We start from the raw sequence: 20,934 nt of genomic DNA, 5'->3' as shown, positions 1-20,934 counted from the left end.
TAAAAACAAAAAAATCATTTTTTGCAGTCAAGACAGGAAATGCACTGTTACAGAACTCTAGAAAAAAAAATGTAAAATAAAAAAGACAGTTGCCTTCTGGGTTTGATAGTGAGATAGGAAGCCTTTCATTTCTAAACAAGTTATTCAAAACAAGTAAAGTTCAACTGCTCAGTCTTGGCAAAATGAGTCTGGTGTTAGTTCCTAATGAACAGATATCCACACTGCGCCAAAAAGCTGTTTTTTAACAACTAGAGAAATCTAACAGTATTTTGTCTCCACTGATAAGCATATACTAACAATAAATTAAGACCAGTAGGTAATATTTAATTAGTGAAATATATCTGTGGATTTTAAGAAGGACACAATCTCATGTGGATATTATTTTGTTCTCTGTGTACAAACCAGTGGGTTGTAACCCAATAATTACTCATTTGAAGTTTTGGAAAGCAAAAGTAATTTTTCTTTAAAATGCAAACAAAACAGAATACAGAAGTGCCCAGGTGATTATGTTAGATTACTATGCAATGTATAAAATGGAACTCAGAAAACATTTACTCATTAAAACATACTGATCAGGAGGGAAAAATTGCACATTCCACTAACCTTCAGTAACTGTCCATCTCTTGTTCCCAAAAACAAAACTGTCTTGTTCAAAATTACAGTAGCATAAACAGCTGATAAATCAGAGTGAATTAAGGTAGGAGACGTTTTGACCGGTGATATCTGCTTTCGCTGAAAATCAGATGAGAGAACATATGAAAAACATTATTCAACTATACTGTAAAATGTAATTTTAAAAAATTAATTTGTGGGAAACTGCTCAGTGCCATCCCCTTATGGGCCACAAGTTTTGGAGGTATTTTTATTCTCAACAGGGTGTCAACACAACATACTCTTGGAAATGTAGAAAAAAAAAAAAGGACTGTCACATTTCTAATACATACAACTTGGACTGTTTAGCCATTGATTTCAAAGGGACAAAGGTCTGACATAAAATCAAGTACTTAAGGAGTATGTAAATTTGCCATAGCTTAACTTCTTTTTATGCAGATGTAAGCATTACATCATCTATATATTATACATTTGACACTGTCTGTGAGTCTGTCTGTTTGCAAGTCCATTTGCTCAAGAACTCCTCTGAAACTATAAGAACTAGGACCACTAAATGTAGTATGCATCTTCCTCTTATCCTAACTTAAAGAAAGGTCAGACTTTAATTGTTCCAAGAAAATGGAAAGTGCCAGGAATGGGACTGTTTTTCATAACATGGAAAGGGAGGGGCACAGAGAGAAGGGACACAATACTGAGAGTGGCCCCTAGGGGCAGCTTCATAACCAAGGGAGTGTTGCCCGCAGATCTGGGGCTCTGCCATCCGGCACACCAACAGACCGGGTAAGTAGCCTCCCAGCCCTAAACCCTTCCCTGCCCTGGGCCGTTGACTGCAGTGCCAGAGGGGAAGGATGAGAGAAGGTCCCTGGAGGCTGAGAGAGGTGCTGGGGACAGAGAAGACCCCTGGTGGCCAGGCCAATGGCTGGGGGGGAAGGCCCCACAAATTGGGATGCCCCATCCTGAATCCATCCTCACCCCCCAATCCTCACTTTTGCACACCCCCCCACCTCCAGTCTCTTGCCCTGCCCGACCCCCACCCCGCATATCCTCAAGGCCCTGATGTTACTCCTGCAACCCCCACACCACAAGCCCGCTGCCCTGAAGGACCTGGGCAACGCCAGGTACATCTTCTAGGATACGTCTACACTACAACATTAATTCAAACTAACTTAGTTTGAATTAGTTAATTTGAACTAAGCTAATTCGAACTAACGGATCTAGACTAAAAAACTAGTTCGAATTAGTGTTTTGCTAATTCGAACTAGCATGTCCTCACGAGTGGACCCTGAACCGGGGTTAAGGATGGCCGGAAGCAGTGCCGGCAGGGCATCAGAGGAGGACTTAGAGCGTGGAGATGCTGTCTCAGGCTAGCCGAGGGCTGCGCTTAAAGGGACCCGACCCCCACCCCGGGCAGACAGTTCTCAGGGGTGCCCTGCTTGCAAAGCAGTCCTGGCTTGGAGTGCCCGGAGTGCCCACACTGGGCACGTCACAGCACTCGGCCATCAGCCCGGCTGTACTTGCCGCAGGCTGCCATCTGGGGAGAGGAGGCAATTGGGGGGCTGCAGGAGAGCTTCCACCCCCAGAAGCCCGCAGAGCCAGTACCCCAGTCCTCCCCATCGGGGGCTTGTGCCCCATTCCTCCCTCACCTCCTTCCACTTACCCTTCCCTAGCCCCTCTTCTTGATGTACAAAATAAAGATAACGTGTGGACAAAACTAGAAACTCTGTTTATTTAACAAAACTCGGGGAAACTGGGAAAAGGAGGTGGGAGAGGGGAAGAGAGAGGGTGGGAGAGGGGAGGGGGAAAACTGGGAGGAGGGAGCTGAAAGGGGGAAACAAGGGAAAGGAGGGGGTGGGGAAACTGAAGGATCAGGGGTGGGGGTCCCGCCGGGCCAACCGCCACCCAGCACGGCGAGGGAGGGGGCCTCGGCATCCCCGGGGGGATGGGGTGGAGGGTGCAGAGGTTGAGGTGGGGGGTGTGAACATTGAGGAAGAGGTTGTGGGGGTTGAGGAGGGAGAGGTGGGAGGGGGGCAGGAGTGGGAGGAGGGACAGCAGTTGGGGGGGCAGCAGGCGCAGGACCAGCATGGGGCACCATGTTCTGCAGCAGGAGCTGCAGGTTGGTGCTCAGCCCTCGGAGCTCAGCCAGCAGCTCGTGGCGGACCTGCAGGTCTTCCCTCATCCAGGCCTGTAGTGTGCGGTGCACGGCTCGCAGGGCCCCCAGGTGCTGGTCCCGGTACTCCTGCTCCGTGCTGGCGGTCCGGAGCAGGCCGCAGGTGCGGGACCATGTCCCGGGCGGGGTGGTGTGCCCTGCACGAGCAGCTGGTGCAGCTGTAGAGAAAGAAGAGAAGTGGTCAGTTCTCCCTGGGGACGCAGAGGATGATGCCCAGCCCCCTCCCCCACTCCGCAACGTGAGGGTGACCATGTCCTGCACCGTCACAGCCGCTGTGCTTGTACAGAGGCCATGGTCAGGATATCTGGCTCTCCCCGGGACTGGGAGCTGCCCCAAGACCGCACCCATGTCCCTGTGCCATGTATAGTGTGGCCGGGGCGGTGGGGGGAAGTGGGAGATGTCCCCTGCCTCCGTGTAGAGGGGACATGTGAAGGGAAAGCATCCTGATGGGTCCTGCCCCGGGGTTGGGAGCATGTCATGGCTCTTTGCACAAGCATGTGCCTATTGGGCAATGGCCCCTGGGTGTCATGCAGCTGGAGCCACCTGCCCAAGGGTGGCATGGCACGTGCTCGCACGTGCACAGGTGTCTGCGTGATCCGTGGAAGGCATGGCCCATGCGCGCGGTCTCTGGTCTCCCTCCCACCTCCCCCCCCGAACTACTTAATTCAAACTACTTACCCGGTACGGTCTCCCTGGACGACCCTGCTGGAACAGCTGGCGGTGGCCCCTCCGGTGCGCCCAGGTCAGGGCCCTCTGGTCCCGGCTCGAAGTCCCCAGGGCTGGCACGGACCGCCCCTCCCCCCAAGAGTTGGTGGAGGGCAGCGAAGTAGGGGCAGGTGGCAGCCCCTGCAGCGGCGCCGCCCCTTGTGGCCCTGGCGTACCCCTGCTGCAGCTGTTGCACCTTAATTTGCACCTGCTCTTGGGTGCGCCTGTGTCCCTTGCGGGCCATGGCGGCTGCTATTCGGCCATAGACGGCCGCGTTCCTCCTCCTAGTGCGGAGATCATGGACATTGGGGGCCTGCCCCCAAACCTCAATGAGGTCCATGACCTCCGCACTAGACCAGGAGGCCGCGCGCCGTCTACGGCCCCTGGCTGGCCCCTGGGTGCTTGGGGACTGGGCAGGGGACGGCTCACTGCCACTGGCTACCTGGCTCATTGTGGGGCCACTGGCTCAGGGGCAGAGATTGCTGGCAGGGCTGGCTGACTCCAGTGCCGTCTGGCCAGAGTCTACCCCTTTAAGGGCCCGGGGCTGCGGGAGAGGAGAAGAGTTTTCCTGGTTGTGCCCAGAGAGGCCACCAGGGGGAACCTGGGAAGGGCTAGCCTCCCACTAGTTCGAACTAAAGGGCTACACAGCCCTTAGTTCAAACTAGTAAGTTCGAACTAGGCTTAATCCTCGTAAAATGAGGTTTATCTCGTTCGAACTAAGCGCTCCGTTAGTTCGAATTAAGTTCGAACTAACGGAGCGCTAGTGTAGCGCCTATGAAAGTTAGTTCGAACTAACGTCCGTTAGTTCGAACTAACTTTGTAGTGTAGACATACCCCTAGATACTAACATAAAAGGGTAGGGAAAGGAAGGATCAAAGCAAATAGTCATTTATTCCTTGATACGCTCTGGATATCTGTCTATGAAGCCTGTTATTGACACTACTTCTCTAGCCAGTTGTCTACATGTCCATTTCTACTACACCATGTTGCAAAGCTGCCCTGCTACTTTTAAGTCTATAATACCCAGGTCTGTTATGAACTGCTGATCCACAATCCATACAGTCCTAAGTGTGCTTTCAGCTGGTGACACCTTTCATAGAGCCTTGCCTCAGACCTGAAGTATGCTCAGCAGCCTTGTTTAATGAATGCTGTTATCCAGGATGGCAGCAGGTATAGATTTAAACAAACAAGTATTGTTGTTTTTTTCTCTTGCCAGAGAATGAAGTGCTTCACCCTTCCTTTTTCGGTTTCCTGCTTTGCAGTAAAGGAAGCTGAAGCTCATATCACATATTGCTGGAACATAAGAACTAGAAAGTGCCGTACAATTTGTGACACCGCAAACATTAAATACAGTTTATTCCCTGGCTTCCCTCTTCATAATAAATCTGTTACACATAAGATTCCATATTTAATTTAGATACAGTTTCAGACTTTATGATAAAAATAGAACAATAATCAAATACTATAGCACAAATTTTAAAACTTAGTGAAGGTAATTATGTAATATAGAATTATGTATTATTATAGAAGGCTATAATGTATTATTATAGAAATATTTTAATAAATTAATGATTTTATTAAGAGGGTAGGCCAAAATACTGGTTAAAGATTTATACTACAGAGACAAAAAACAAAAACAACAGTATTTGATCCACTGTGTCTAAACAAACTGCAACTCTTGAATTTCAATTCTAAGCATCACCCATAATTCTTTGTTGAAGCTGAGTTGTAAAATTATATTCATTTATGAAAGTGCATGGGCAACTCCAGCATAATAAAACTTAGGGCAATATCACTTCAGAAAATTCTTTATATCTCATGCAAAAATGTGCACTCTATTATCAATTGTATTATAGGAACAATACAATTGTATTCCTCCCCGGAACCTCTACCAAGATGAAGGCTTCATTGTGCTATATGTTATCGAAAAACATAGTCAGAGCCATTCCTTACTCCAGCTGACTAACATAAAGCCCCAGCTTGGACACTAATCCTTGGACAGGATTCCTACACCTGTATGGAGCTTCATCTAAGTCAGGAACCTAACTAGGTCCCTTGCATAATCTAATCATAAACAAAGGATGGGAGAGGAGCAGCATTATTCCTCCCCCCCCCCCCCCCGACATTCTACAACTGAGAATTTTAGAAAAGTTACACTTCTTCCCTAGTTCACTAAGAAAACTCGTGACAGAGCATGCCAAGTCCAGTGATTTAGCCACAAGATCATCCTCTCATGTAGAGATAATATTTTTCTATGATGTGAATCCACTCTCAACTAAAATATTTTCCTGTAACTTAGTTACTTTCAATTAGTTTGAAGAAAGCACATTTGAAAAAAAATTGATTAACTTTCATACTAAAAAATATACATCTTTTTTCAAGGGTCTAGAAAACCCCCCAGAGAAACAGTGATGCATCAATACAGAAATGCAAAGCATTCAAGGTAGGCATTAGACTTCTGTACAATGGTGCTCTGTTTAAATAAGGAAATCATATGATTGCAAGGATTTTAAGAGAAAAAAGTTAATTGACCTTTCATTTTTTAACAGATCAGAGGATGACAAACTTGAACAATTAGCCCATCAGTTAATTTTAGTTAAGGGTAAGGAGTTAGAAGGCCACTAACTGTTGCAAGATTGGATTTTGATGGGACCATACTGATTTTTTCAGGGTGCTCTATTCAAGAGTGAAAGGAAGACAAGCGATTTGCTGTGTCTTGCAGAACCTGAACAGTTAAACCCTGGAAGGAAGAGGAACATCCTAGACACTGAAACACTATTAAGGACGTTAAGGAGCAGTTATTTGGCTAATCATGTAGTTGATACAATTTGTATTGACTCCACAATTAGTCAATAATGAGACCTACTCTGCAGAGCTGCAGTGAGCATAGTTCCCAGAGCTGATATGAGCTGGGACTGAGCAATCCCTGTCTGCAGGGGGACCCCACAGACACACTGCTGCTGAAGGAAGCATCCCCTATGCCTCCCCCGGCTGCCTTTGATAGAGGCAGCAGTGGGGGAGGGGTGGGAAGCAGCACCACAAAGACAGTGCTGGGGGGAACCAGCTTTTAAGCCAGCTCCCCCAAGCACTAGCTCCTGTTTCCACCTCCTTTGCTGCCTGTCTTAGAGAGGCAGCAAGGGGCAGGGAGTGAGTATTGAGTGCTCAATTACCCGATAAGCTTAGCCTTATCAGATAGTCGAGTATTCAACTACTCGCTACAACCCTAAACACCATATGATTGAGTTTTATTTAATGTACATAGTAGTAGATGAGCAGTGCCATTCTTTAGCATCCTCTCTGTCTGAAGAAGCAACCCTGATAAATTTGAGAGACATCACCCAAGTTCACCTTTCTAGATAGAGGGTCACTGTAATATTAAGCTTACACAGATGATGAAAGGGGAAATTGGTTTGGTGGGCCATCAAAACAAAAACTTGCCTTCAATCTTTATAACCTATTTCCTATCTTGCCCCCCTCCCTCCGGGGTGCAGCTCTTATTCCTTTCATCCATCTCATACTTTTTTCAATGCTTTTTTTTTTTTTTAAACCAGACCTTTTATTTATTTCACTACAATAAACTGGGTTATAGCAGTACAGGCTTCCCAAAATTTTTACTTTCGTAAAAGTAAAACCAGTCTTGATTCAGCCTTTAAATACATTTGGAACTTTCTCTATGCTTTGTTAGCCATACTTGACCATTTCAAGAAAGGTACCAAGAAAAGTTCATCCTGTCCAACATGGGTGTTATTTCCAGATTTTAAATCCCACTGTTCTGTTTTGTTCTATACTCCTCAATCCCCTTCACTTTCACAAACAAGCCCAGATGTCTCCTGGATTAATTTAGGATGTGCTTCAACCACCTCATCTAGCAAGGTATTTATGACCCTTTGCATGAAATGTATTTATTCATGATCTATATTTTACATAAATTTCACATTTCTTCTCCTCTGAGTACATCTGTGACTGCTAAATACAAGCCTCTGTTTTCGGTCTTGATTTTGTTTAAATGTTTTAGATTGCAAACTCCTTGGGGGTTTCTCACAGAGAGAAAGCTGTTGCCTGCCATTTCAGCCAGATTGATCATTCACTTAATGACCTTAAAACATGCATATTACTTCAAAGAGACTTTAACTCCAGACTTCAACGAGAAGCTTCAGAATTATCATTCATGCTTAAATTTGACACTTTATGTATGGGTTTAAACAAAGACTCTAATTATCTCACCCATTACAAAGATAGCTTCCCCAATTATCACCCCTAATGTCATTACGTCACGGAAACATCCCCTATTATCACCCCTATGTCACTACCTCACAGAAACTTACCTTCCCTTCTCACCCCCACTCTGTTCTAAATTTGATTTGTCAATTTCACATGCGTTCATTTTTTTTATTGTATCACTTTGGTATATATGATTGTGCTGATTTTCTTCCACATATGGATCTGAGGAAGTGGGTCTGGCCCACGAAAGCTCATCACCTAATAAACCATCTTGTTAGTCTGTAAAGTGCTACATAGTCCTGTCTTTTGTTTCAGCTACACCAGACTAATACGGCTGCATCTCTATCACTACTCCTTGGGGAAATGACAGTGTTTTCCTGTTTGTACAGTTCCAAACTTAATGCAGCTGCTCAGTAAGCAAAGATACAGAGCCAGATCATTAGCTGATGTAAATGGACACAGCTCTGCTAACTTCACTGGAACTGTACCTATTCACACCAACTGAGGATCAATCTGGTCCATAACTTCTTATTCCTACTTGTCCCCACTATGTGTAGTAAAATAGGACCTATTTTATTTTTGCAATGTATCAAGTAGATTCTCTCTCTCCTTTAGTATGTTCATTCCCTTGGAATAATTAGTTAGCAGACACTTTGCACCTAGGACAGTAACAGATACATCTCAGAAGAGAATTCCTTGCCTAAGCTAAATTGATTCTAATAATTCACCTAGATCAGGGCTACTCAACACATGGCCCATGGGCAGCATGCGGCCCGCGGTCCATTTGTTTGCGACCTGCAGTGCAATTAGGGTTGCTATGTGTTTTAGTAGTTAAATTCCTGGACTGCTGTGAAGCCAAAACAAAAATGTAGTCAATATAAGGGTCTTCTGTTGATATGTGCTTTAGTAATTAAATTCCTGGACTGTCATTGCTCATAAAAGGTGCTGTCATATGGGTGGAAATCGGGTAAATATTGCATTTTATTAATATCAGCAGAACTAACTTAAATGGGGCCTGCATGTTATATAGTCTTGCCCTAATTTTTGGATTCATGCCCATCATTGTGAAATAATCTATTTGCACATATATTTGCATGTATAAGCAGCCAGTCTTAAGTTGCCTCCATCAGCTTATGCTGTGAGTATCATTGTGGCCCCCAGGGCTTCCACATTTGAGTAGCCCTGATCTAGACTATTCATATCTGAGACTGTAAACTCTCTCAGAAGCATTATTACCATGCAGATTCCCTCAAAATAACATGAAATGTAGCAATCGGCTCAGGATACAGTGCCTATGAGAAATGTCTAGCAAACATTTGTGCAATGGCATAATGCTGTTTTTCTACTGAATGTAGATTTTGGAACAGTGCCCTCCTCTCCGGGGGGCTGACAGCTCTGTCTGGGGACTTGCAGGCTCTATGGTGGGGCTAGGGCTGAGGGATTTGTGGTGTAGGCTGACCCGAGGATGCAACAGGGAGAGAGGGCTTCCCTCAGCCTTCTCTCCCCATAGCAGCACCTGTGGCAGACCAGGGCCAGGGCCAGGGGAGAGGCATCTCTCCCAGTGACAGCTCTGGGCTGGAGAGAGGTGCCTATTCCCACCCACAACAGGCCAGGGGCTGGGAGAAAGATGCCTCTTCCAAGTACAACCCCTAACCTATGTCTTTCCCTTCCCCAGCCAAGCTGCTCTTGCTCCCAGTTTCTGCCCAGCCTTCCCTCACCGCATTCCCCCCTTCACCTCCCTGTGTCCCCCCACAAGGTTTCTCTCCATTGCACCCCTACTCCCATCCATCCTGAAAGTCTCTCCTGAATTCCCCCAACCTCCGTTCAGCGCCTCCTGCATCCCCCTCCTGCCCTCGCCTCACACATTCCTATTCTCCCTCTTATCTGTCACTGCCTGTCTTCAGCCCCCTCCCAACACCTCTAGGGCTGGCTCCCCCTGCCCTGCCCATGCTGGGAGCGGGTGGCAGCTTTCCTGGGCCCTGGGCAGGGATTGCAGCCAGTTTCACTGGGGCCCGCCCCTGGGCAGGGATTGCAGCCAGCTTCACTGGGAGCAGCCTGGGGCCAATTCCTCCCCCCTGCAGCCCCAGGGTACCAAGAGCACCACTCCTGGTGGTGGGGGGGGGGTCTCTTTTACCTGCCCCCCAAGCACTGCCTACCCTGGGGCACTGGCTACTGGGTCCTAGCAAGCAACCCGCCACTCTGCAGTGTGCCACAACCTAGCACTGGTCCGTGGACTGACAGTTGGCAGCCACTGATCTCACAGTTTACAGGATTCCTGTGGCTTAATTCTCATCTGGAACAGTGACATTTTTGGCACTCATTGCTGTGGAATACAAATATTTAATCAGTGATTACTGGGATCCATTTTGGTCAATTTCATGGTCATTAGATTTTAAAAATCATAAATGTCATGATTTGAGCTATTTAAATCTAAAATTTCAGTGTTGTATGGGTCCTGACCAAAAGACAGATTGGAGAGGTTTATAAGGTTATTGTAGAGGGGGTTGAAATACGGCTATTCTCACTGCTGCTGGAGGCAGTGAGGTCTTCAGAGTTGGGCATCTCATGAGTGGTGGCAGCTGGCCAGGAGCCCAGCTCCAAAGGCCAGAAGCAGTGCAGAAATAAGGATGGCATAATATGGTATTGCCATTCTGCACTGTTGCCGCCAGAGCTGGGCCTTCAGTCAGCAGCCACTGCTCTCTGGCTACACACCTCTGAAGGCACCAGTGCAAAAGTAAGAGTGAAACACCCCCTCCCCCCCAAATAACCTTGTAGCTCCCCAGCAACTTCCTTTGGGGTCAGGACCCGAACTTAAAAAACTCTGGTCTTCCCTCATTAAATCTGTAATGCATAGAATAAAAGCACACAAAGACCAGATTTCATGGGGGGAGATCAAGTTTCGTAGTCCATGACATGTTTTCCATGCCTGTGAATTTATTAGGGCCCTATGACAATCTCTAGTGACATATATTTGCTATGGAAGCCTATAGAATTATCAAACACTAAACATAACACTCTCTCAGTTTGGTAATCTGCATTGAATGACTGAACTACTACAAAACTAATATAAAACAGTATTTTGAAAAACCTAAATCTTTTCTTAAGAGGCTCCTTGAGGGACTGCTATACAAAAATTTAAATCCTTTATCTCTGTAAATTAATCAACCAGATTCTCTGCTATACTGATTTGGTTCAATTCTATTGACTTCCATACTTTGACTTCAACAGAACTATGTCAATTTACACCATCTAAGAAATGGATCCAAGGTTTCTAGTCATGCCTGATGAATTAAGGGACATATACTACAAAATCTACCTACTAATGTCTTATGACTGTATGAGCAAAAGGATTGTTACAACTCATAAGCAATATGACATAACAGACAGCAAACCAGCAAAAAGCTCTTATCCTTCAGCAGCCATTTAGATCTTAATATTTTATAACACAGAAGCATCTTAATATACAATATGGCAAACGCTCCTCTTCACCATATAGATACACACTTGAATAAGAATTGTACACTGAGAATTTTCCTTATAAGACTGCTCATTCCTTTTGTTTGCAACTGCTGAAATTACTTCCAGGTTCTTAAATGTAGAGAGGTAACATCCTAAGCTGCTCTTTTTAAGTATGCCCTCCTGCAGATGGTCTCTAATTTAAATTCTCAGTATTTACAGGGTCATGTCTGCTAATCTATTATGCACATAATCTCTCACCAGGATTTGATATTCTAGTAGTTTCTATATGGCATGCTCAAAGCCCACAAAAAGGAAAGACTCTCAGGGTATGTCTACACAGCTGGGCTAAATTGACACAGCTACATCAATTGCTTAGCTGAAGTTGAAATACTTTAATTCAGCTTTTAGCTTTTAACACAGCAGGAAGTTGAAGGAAGAACGCTCTTCCTTCGACTTCCCTTACTCCTTATGAAATGAGGGGTATCATGAGTCAAAATAAGAAGTCCTCCAGCTGAACGTTATTATGAAATAACACTACTGTACAGACATACCCTCACTGACTTCAAAGGTCATTCGAACAGATACCCAGTGGCTGTGTCTACACTGGCCACATAAAACGGAAAAGCCATGCAGATCAGGTAAGTCAGGATAGGGAAATCCGCGGGGGATTTAAATATCCCCCGCGGATTTAAATAAACATGTCCGCCACTTTTTTCCGGCTTGGGGAAAAGCCGGTAAAAAAGCGTCTAGACTGGCGCGATCCTCCGGAAAAAAGCCCTTTTCCGGAGGATCTCTTATTCCTACCTCAGGTAGGGCTTTTTTCCGGAGGATCGCGCCAGTCTAGATGCTTTTTTTCCGGCTTTTCCCCAAGCCGGAAAAAAAGCGGTGGACATGTTTATTTAAATCCACGGGGGATATTTAAATCCCCCGCGGATTTCCCTATCCTGACTTACCTGATCTGCATGGCTTTTCCGTTTTATGTGGCCAGTGTAGACACAGCCAGTGTGTTTCATGTATTTTAGCCAAAAAGCTCCCATTTCAGAATTGCATGCTTCAAAAAATGCTCACTGGCATGCAAACAAATTTCTGAAAACAAATTCAGATTTAATTTGGTGATTTTGCATTTGAAAAAGCATTCATTGTTCTGAGAATAGAAGGTGCTTATCTGTATATAGTTTCTATTTTGGTGTTCATTAAGACATATATTTCAGTTGTATTTTTAATTAGATATACCCAAAATTAAGGCAACAGAAATTTGGATCAGAGAAAAATTAATCAGAGCAAAAGGTTACAAAACTGCATAAATGATGCTTAGTTCATCAGAGAGCTATAAATTGTATATATATCGTATATTGTTATACATGTAGCAACATAGCACAAAATGCCATGTGAAAATCCCACTATATGAAATCAAAGCATAATTGGTCCAGTCATACAGCCAAAAATGCAACATATGACATAATGAGCATTGGAGTCATTTTTAAAAGTACTTGTTTGGAATGCTACTCTTAAATCAATTGCTAGAGCGCAAGCACAATTCCGGTCAGCTATAATAGCAATATTATGTCAATCACACACCCTGATACACCCACATCCCCTCTGCTTTCAGCCCAGTAAAGTATTAACATCTATTCTTAATTTTAATCATGAACAGTTCCTTTCAAGTCAGCTTGATTATCGGCATGCTTAATGTTAAGCACCTGCTGAAGTGTTTTGCTAGATTAGAGCCAGAGTGTTCATTCCATTTAAACTTTCAGTTTAAATGGAATATGCAAACCACTGTAGCATGAAATGTAGGTATATAATTGATCCAGTGTGCATATCCCCCTAGCAAAACAAACCCTTTGCATATTACTCAGAACCACAACACACAGGCAACATTCAGGAAGTGCAAGCAGTGGTGTGAATGTGAACAAGTGGGAAATTCCCACACAAGTCAGAAGAGTGCTGTCACAAAGCTGTGGCTTATAACTATTTTACTGTTGCTGAGGGCTGCACTCCAATATAGTACCACTTTGAGAGCCAACATGATAGGTCTAAGTACACAGGCCTGGATGGACCATACTATTTCACTGATTTAGAACACAGTAAAGATAACTAGGATTTGCAATTTATTTTGAATTTAAGAGTTGCTGCAAAAGGCAGGGCTCTGTTCAGATAAGTCCACCAGCCACACGAAAGCTTAGAGCTCCAATTCCAGGAAGCAGTAATAATACAACATATTTTGGTGCCATGACTGCAGCCAGATAAGAACCACTGCCCACTATCTGCTGTGTTTCCATTCATCTTCTATGATGCACAGTTGATGTTCTGGGATACACAGTTCTCCTTCATGCCCAAAAGCCTTTTTGATTTTTAAGTTTTGCATACTCAGTGACAATTTGTGGGGTTTTGTTTTGTTTTTTGGCAGATTTTGAACCCATGCACACTTCTGACTCAAAAGGGCATCACTTTATGGAAGTGAGCCACCTTGCACTTTGAGTGGCAAGGACAGAAGAATGCATGTAGAAATATCTGGAAGATAAAGAATGCAAGCATGAAGTGAGCACACATGTTCTGTGTTTGCCTATTCTAGAAGCTGGTGTAAAATAACTTTTAAAAACTGAATTGCATTTGTTTTTATGCCTTTCCTGTAAATGTATATAATTAATTAATTAATTAATTATACTAAAGGGAATATCATGCCTCCTTTGGGGTTGGCATCATACAACAATTTTGCCATGGTATAACACAAACTCAAGATTTATATAATCTAGCAAAATGTTAAACATGACTGTACTACCAGTGTAGGTAGGAACCAGAGATGATTAACACTGTCAGTTGGGCATGATTAGCTCTAGAGTTCCAATTAGTGACATGTTAAAACATAGTGATAAGTCTATATTGTCTGCAATGTTGTGTTTAGCATCATGTTAAATAACACAACTGCTCATGGTCATATTCTAATACAACCTAATTTTCCAGTAAAGATAAGCCTTTTGAAAGATGGAATTTATTGCTATAATAATGAGACTATAGTTGTAATCTAAGCCAGAACTAGTCCTCAAAATAATGAATGTCAGTGTACCATATTTAGATATTTAGATAACATAGTGATGATGACAGCCTTATAGACTCTAGTACAGGTTGAACTTCTCTAGTATGGCACCTCTGGTCCAGCAACATCCATGGTCCAGCATAATTTTAGTTAACTGGATGTCCACTTATCATGGGCATGGCCAAATTTCCCATAAAGTTTGTTATAGCCATCAATCCTGGATGTTAGTGTTCTGTGCTGTTATTTAGTTCTAATTTACTCCTAAATGTCTTCTAAGAGCTCAGAAATATTGGTAATGCTGCTAGACAATAATGACCTCCCATGGTTCAGCAAATTCTCTGGTTTGGCACCAGTCAGGTTCCAAGGGTGCTGAACTAGAAACGTTCAACCTATATTTGCACTGCCTTACACCCATTTTCCTAAAAGTCACAACTATAGTTCTCTAGTATTTCTGATATGTGAGTTGTCCAAAATATGTATTCAGGGTTGGGGTTTTTTTGTGGATTGCTATTGGAAGTATATTATTCACTTTTGCCATGGATTAGAGTCTCACCAAAAAAAAAAAAATCTTAGAGCGCCAATAAAGAAATCATGTAAATACTTAATAATGAAAGAACCAGAATCCAACATTCAATTTCTTATTAACCATTGTTTGGGAAGGGGAGAGTTTTTATTAACTCGTTTCATTAATTTTACCATCAGTAATCAAAACAATCAAAGTGAGTTACTGACACCTGAAAACGGAGGGTGAAATCCTGGGTCCACCAACATCAGTGGGAGTTTTGCCACTAATTTCCACACAGCCAAGATTTCATCCACCTAGTCTTACAATTCCATGTAGAAGGGGACAGATTTTTAATTATATTTGATGTGCCTAGCTATTTTTAATATATTTGACACTTATATTGCAGCTTTTATTTGGAAAGGTCTCAGACTGCTTCCCTAATGGTGGTTAGGATAGCAACTTCTCATGCAGTTTCCAAAATACTTTGTCCATTACTGGAGGAAGCTGCCCAATGGAGAAGAGGCAGGGGATCAAACTGCGGAATGCTTGGGTGTTGGAGGATCTGTCAGAGATCAGTTCTCTCTCAACAGAGGGCTGGTCCCCCTGGTTCTCTTTCCCATTCCTTTGTGCTCCACTGGCCACAGCCCCCAGAATACCACAGGGCATTGGGTTCCACAGTGCACAAGAGCCCCGCAGAAGCAGTATTTCACGCTGAGTTCATTTTCCAGCAAATTTCCCGCACAATTTACCAGAAAATAAAGCAAGGCATGGTTAGTCATTCTAGCCCTCCAGTCTTGTGTGGATCCCTGACTCCACAGATGTTAAAATGACAGGAGTGAGAGTGTTGGAGAAGTGGTTGACCAGGGAATCTCCCACAGGATAATTAATACAAGCCCAAGGTTAGAAGACAGGATTTGGCTTTATGCTTCTAAAAAGCAATGCCTCTGTGGAGAGGAGTAGCAGCCAACATCTACTGTTGTTGCCTTTCCCCTAAGCGCTGTCCACTCGTCTGGCTGGCCTTAGTCTGTATGCCCATTAAAGCAGGGAATATCCTTGAAGGACTGGAAAGCACGGGGCAGTGGGCACTGACATAAATAAGTAATAAATAATGTGAAGAAGACAGACCCTCAACACACTTCACAACAGCAGTAAATGTAGCAGGCCAAATTAATCTTTGATGTAACTTTAATGATTCCACCAGTCTTGGGTTTCTGCCTAAGTGAAATCTTTAGTATTCATAATTACTATTTATACAGCTGTGGGGGAGGTGAAGCATGACTAGATGGCAGGAGGATGTAGGAGGCTGAGCCCTAGGGACTCTGAAGCAAGGTTCTCCTCAACTGCAATCCTGGTCCTAACCTTTCTTTGAGATGTAACCCCGAGCGGGTCTCTCTCTTCCCAGCTCTGTAAGGGAAATGACACGACCTACCTCAGGGGCCAGCCACCACACAATGCCTAGAGGACACACAAAGCTCTAGCCATTCTCTGTAGAGCCAGGTCCCTGGGCGCGGGCTCCGGCTCAGAATTCCCTTGGCGTCCAGGGGCTTTCGGACGGGGATTTTGGCGGGGGCCAGCTCCGCGGGACGCTTAAGCGAAGTCAAGGGGAGACTCACACAATTGGGGGATTCATTGATTATCATCTGATCGCGGCAGTTGCTGCCTGTCGTCCCGCTGTGGTTAACCATCTCCTGCGTGCTGAAGATGCAGAGGGCGGTAGAGTTCCAGCTCCTGTCGCTCTGCTTGGTGCTGAAGACCCCGGCCCACCAGCCCTCCGCCCCCAGGAGGCTGGAGGAGAGCAGGATGCCGCGGCCGCCACAGTCCAGGCGCACCTCTCCGAAGTGGTTGAAGACGAGGGCGGACTTCTCCGGGATCCGCAGCAGGGCCACGCTGGGCTGCGCCTCTGCCTCGCCGAGGGGGTAGTATGGGAAGAAGAGGTGCTTGTCCCACAGGAAGGCGTCCACGAAGTGCAGAGGCGGCTCCTTGCGCTTCACCGTCGCCGAGTCCCCGCTGGTGAGGCTCAGGTCCTGCAGCCGGCGCATGGTGAGCGCCGTGTTGGCGTCCGAGACCGAGGACACGCAGATGGTCTTCACTTTGGGCACCTGGTAGGCGGCGGCCAGCGCCAGGTAGCGCTCGGTGTCTTCCAGCGGCGCGAAGAGCAGCCCGGTGGTGGAGCCTTGCGGCAGGCAGCTCACCACCTCGCTCTGGTTGGTCTGCGGCTGCAGGTCGCTCAGCTGCCGCACCTGGCAGCTGCCGCCGTGCAGCGTCCAGCCGGTGAGCAGGCGGTCGCCCTGCAGGTCGGGCAGCAGCAGCTTGTTGCGGGTGCCCGCCGGGTGAGTGCAGTTCTGCGCCCCCTCCAGGAGCCGGAGGCCGAGCTGCTCCTGCAGGGACGGGGACAGCTGGTACAGGCAGTTGCCGCCCGCCAGCAGGAGGCTGTCCCCGGTCGCCGCGATGTTGTCGATAGACAGAGGCTGGGGCAGGGCGAAGCGCTGCTGGCTCATCACCACCCCGGCCCCCGCCAGGGCGAGCAGCAGGGGCAGCGCCTGGGGCGCGGCGGGGCCCGGGTGCCGGGGATCCTTCCTGGGCATGGCCGGCTCCTCGCTCGGCTCCGCTGCGGCTCTAGCTGCCTGGCGGCGGCCCCATACTGTGCCGCGGGGCGGGAGAGACGCTGTGTCGTTCAGCCCCAGCTTCCTCTGTCAGGCTGCGGCGATGGGAAGTTCCTCTCCGGGAGGCAGGGCTGGGCTCCTGGGTGGGGGCTTGGGCCTTATTTTTGCTCTTGCGCAAGTTTCCTTCCCCACGCAGCGGCACACCCTGTGCCCTCAGGAGCCGGGGGGTGGCGGGGGCCGCTGCCACCTGCCCAGCTCTGCTCTTGGCTGCCCTGCAAACCCTACCGTAGGGGCTCCTGCTGTGGGGGAAGCATCCGATAGCTTCTCAGCCTAGATGGGAGCGAAGCACACCTGTGCGCCCTGCAGCCGGGGGGGGGGGGGGGGGGAGGGAATGGAGGTTCCACGAGAGCATGGTTGGTGCCCTCTTGGATTAGAGGGATCAGTGAAAAACCAGGATTTGGGGAAGGAGGGAGGTACAGTTGCATAAAACAAAGCCACTGATAGCAGGATGGTTTTGACAACATCGGGACATCTGATCACCCTAATTTGGACTGCCAGGCTGACCCCAAGTTGTAAATCTCTTGCGGGTGGGAGGAAATAACTTCGGAACCAGGGGCTCCACACACTGCTGATTTTCCAACATGGATTATTAGACAGTAGCCCTGGCCCGCAGGGAATGGTTATGGCTGTGACTTTTTCTAACCACCTCACTTTTACTACAGAGACCTATTAGGAGTTTTCACAACAACTTTTAGTGGCCTGGCAGTGGAGCCCCTAACTTTTGCTGACAGGCACTTAGACAGTTTTTCCTAAAATACTTAATTTTAGGGGGAAAAATACATGTCCAAATCAGTGTAATTTATTTCTATAGGGAGTGTTGTATACTCAGTAATAAAAATACAGTTGTGTCTATTCATTACTGGATCTACACAGAATAGAAACATAAAGAAGGTGTTTGTAGATTCTTGTCTTTTTTTATTTCTTTTGATTCTTTGGTTGTTTTAGACTTGCTAGCTCGTAACTTTGCTTTCCTAAAAAGTGATACTGGTGTGTTAATATCACTTTTTTACAGTTTCCTGACTAGCTTCTAAAGTCTGCTGTGAAAAGTCACATTAACTGACATACAAACATCACTTTTCACTGCAGACTTTGTCCCCAAATGCAGACCTGGTCTAACCCAAACTATGGTATGCAGCTCCAGCTACATGACTAGCAGACTGGAGTTGACGCTCCTGTCGATTTCCCTTTCTCCTCATGACCTGGTAGAGTACCAGATTCAACAGGAGTATGATCAGCTGTCAATTTAGTGAGTTTTTACTAGACCCATTAAATTGCCCCCTAGGGAAGTCAATCTCTGCAGCTTCAATCTCTGGTAAGCGGAGACAAGGCTTTACTCAGCCACAGGAAGCTTGGGGTCAAATTAAGCACTGATGAGGAAGTAAGTAGGGAGACAGGAGCAATATAGGGAATGAACAGGAGCCCGGAGAGTCAGAGAGGACCTGGGGGTGCTGAGGGAGGCAGTGAGGGTCAGGGACAATGTGGTAAATGGGTGAGGGGACAGGGTGTAATGGGGGACAGCACCTACCTCTGCACAGTCAGGGTCTGAGCCTGAAGCCCTATGGATAGAGCCTGATGGCCAGCAAAGGCAGCAGGTCCAGGGGCAATGGGGAAGGGATGGTAAACTCCCCAGCTGGAGCCTGCTGCCTACCACCCCAAGGCTGAGGCCTGACCCTACCACTTCCAGGAAGATGGGGAATCCACTGGCTGGCTGCTCCTCCAATGTTTCTTCAGAGGAGGACAGGGTCTAAACCCCTGCTGGAGGGTCCAGTGGAGGAGCTGCCTTCTCCCTCCCTCCCCCACCCCATAACAACCCTTGAGGCCATAGGTGATAACGTCTTCTCTAAACAGGGTATTTGACCCACCCCAGGCCCCGTCCCCATTTCATCCTCTTCTCCAAGCAGCAGCCCACCTCTTCCCAGCCCTGCTCTTTCCTGCCTCTCTCCCTCCCTCCCCCAAGTGCACTCCATCCCTGCCCTTCCACCTCCTGGAGTGTCCTGCACACTGCAGAACAGTTGTACATGGTGGGCGAGAGGGGCTCAGAGCAGGGGGAGCAGAGGGTAGAGCTTGGCTGACAGCGGGTTCTGAACACCTGCTCATTTTTTCCATGGATGCCCCTGCCTGGAATTCCCACGTAATTGACACCTATGCAGGAGGCTGTAGCTGCAAGAAAAACCCTTGATGGCCACAGGAGGCCATGAGAGGTGCTTTGACAAATCCTGCCCTAGTTGGCTTCTTAAACCCAAATATTGGTGTAATAAGAGGAGGGCCTGAAACAAAAGTGCATGTTAGTTAGGCCTCATTCCAGGCCTGTGCAACAATGGACAAAACTTGGCTAATATAAAGCAAAGCTAAGCTGTGAGTAAGAGGCAGGCCCCTGCTCACAGAACCTGGCATGAATTGGGTTGAGGATGCAAAATATGAATTGGTAGTAGGCCCAGGTGTAGAACAGTAATTGGTACTGATTGTAAGTTGAAAGTACATTCCAGAGGATGGTACCACCAGCTCATTAAAAAAAGACCTTGGTACCCACACTCCCCATAGATACCAACCGAAGTTTAGGAAAGGGTCTAAACTGACAGTATGATGGTCAGAGATATTCTAATCGAACCACAAGGTGCAGGGGTGATGGGTGGTATATAAGCATCAGAGGGTTGTAGCCTGACACGTCTGGAGTGACGTGTAACTTGTTTGTACCTGTATATAAAGTGGTGATCAGGGGGAGGGCAGTGGAGGTCTCCCACTGATCAAGTCCGTCCATTGTTATGGGTTACATATGGATCAGTAGAGTCCTCTGACAACTATTACAGTACTTTGCTTAACTATAAACCTGTCTGGGAACCTTCAATCCTTATCTGATTTGTGGTCCTTGAGGGTTCTCTCAAAGTCTTCTGTGTTAGCTAATTGTGCAAGTCAACAAGGCACACATCTTTGAGCACACTCGCAAGCAGCCTTTTGGTTATCATCATTGATGGAGCAGGAACCCATTAGGACAACCTCGCCTGAATAGCTACAATAGGCTTCTGCTTTCAGAGCATATCCAGGCTAATTTGGGATTCTTGCTAACATTTATTTCAATGCAGGATGGCCCTTCACACACCGTCATTAAATTAAAATAGGGGATTTTATATACATTTTTCTGTCTCCCTAGGACAGGCATGTCCAAAGTCCGGCCCGCGGGCCAAATGCGGCCCGCGGTCGGATTTAATACGGCCCCCCGCTTCTCCCGGCTCCCCGGTGCTTTTTTTAACTGGCGCGCTCAGCGCGCCGCTTCGGGCCACCGCCGCCGCCGCGGTCCCAAACCCTGCCCCTGCACTCCGCTTTGGGGCTGAGAGTGCAGGGACAGCCCCCGCTTCCTCCCCCTCTCCTGGCTCCCCGGCGCTCCTCTGACTGGCGCCGCTTCCGGCCGCGCTGCTGCCGTCCATGGCAGCCGCTGCGGTCCTAAAGTCCTCCATGTAGGGCACGTCCGCAGCCCCGCTCCCCCGCTTGGCTACGGGTTCGCCCTGCCCCCGGGCCGCCGTGAGGCCAGCGTGCCCTGCGCTCTCCGCCTGCCTCTGACCCTGCAAGC

At 46.9% G+C, this 20,934-nt stretch overlaps 1 protein-coding gene across 2 annotated transcripts in view; it reads right to left on the bottom strand.

The window, feature by feature from the left end:
* The window catches only part of PLXNC1 (plexin C1), an 83,999-nt gene extending 66,564 nt beyond the window's left edge, over positions 1–17,435 (bottom strand). For both annotated transcript variants that reach the window (XM_075933330.1, XM_075933333.1), the window contains exons 1-2: positions 16,320–17,435; positions 604–732 (exon numbers count right to left, since the gene is read on the bottom strand). In XM_075933330.1, coding sequence (XP_075789445.1) covers positions 604–732; positions 16,320–17,291 — 1,101 coding nt within the window. In that variant the 5' untranslated portion in view covers positions 17,292–17,435. The remainder of the gene's footprint in view (positions 1–603; positions 733–16,319) is intronic.
* Positions 17,436–20,934: the final 3,499 nt, after the last annotated feature.

Source organism: Pelodiscus sinensis, chromosome 1 (assembly GCF_049634645.1).
Source record: "Pelodiscus sinensis isolate JC-2024 chromosome 1, ASM4963464v1, whole genome shotgun sequence".
NCBI lineage: Eukaryota > Metazoa > Chordata > Testudines > Trionychidae > Pelodiscus > Pelodiscus sinensis.
This window is presented reverse-complemented; position numbering and strand designations above follow the sequence as displayed.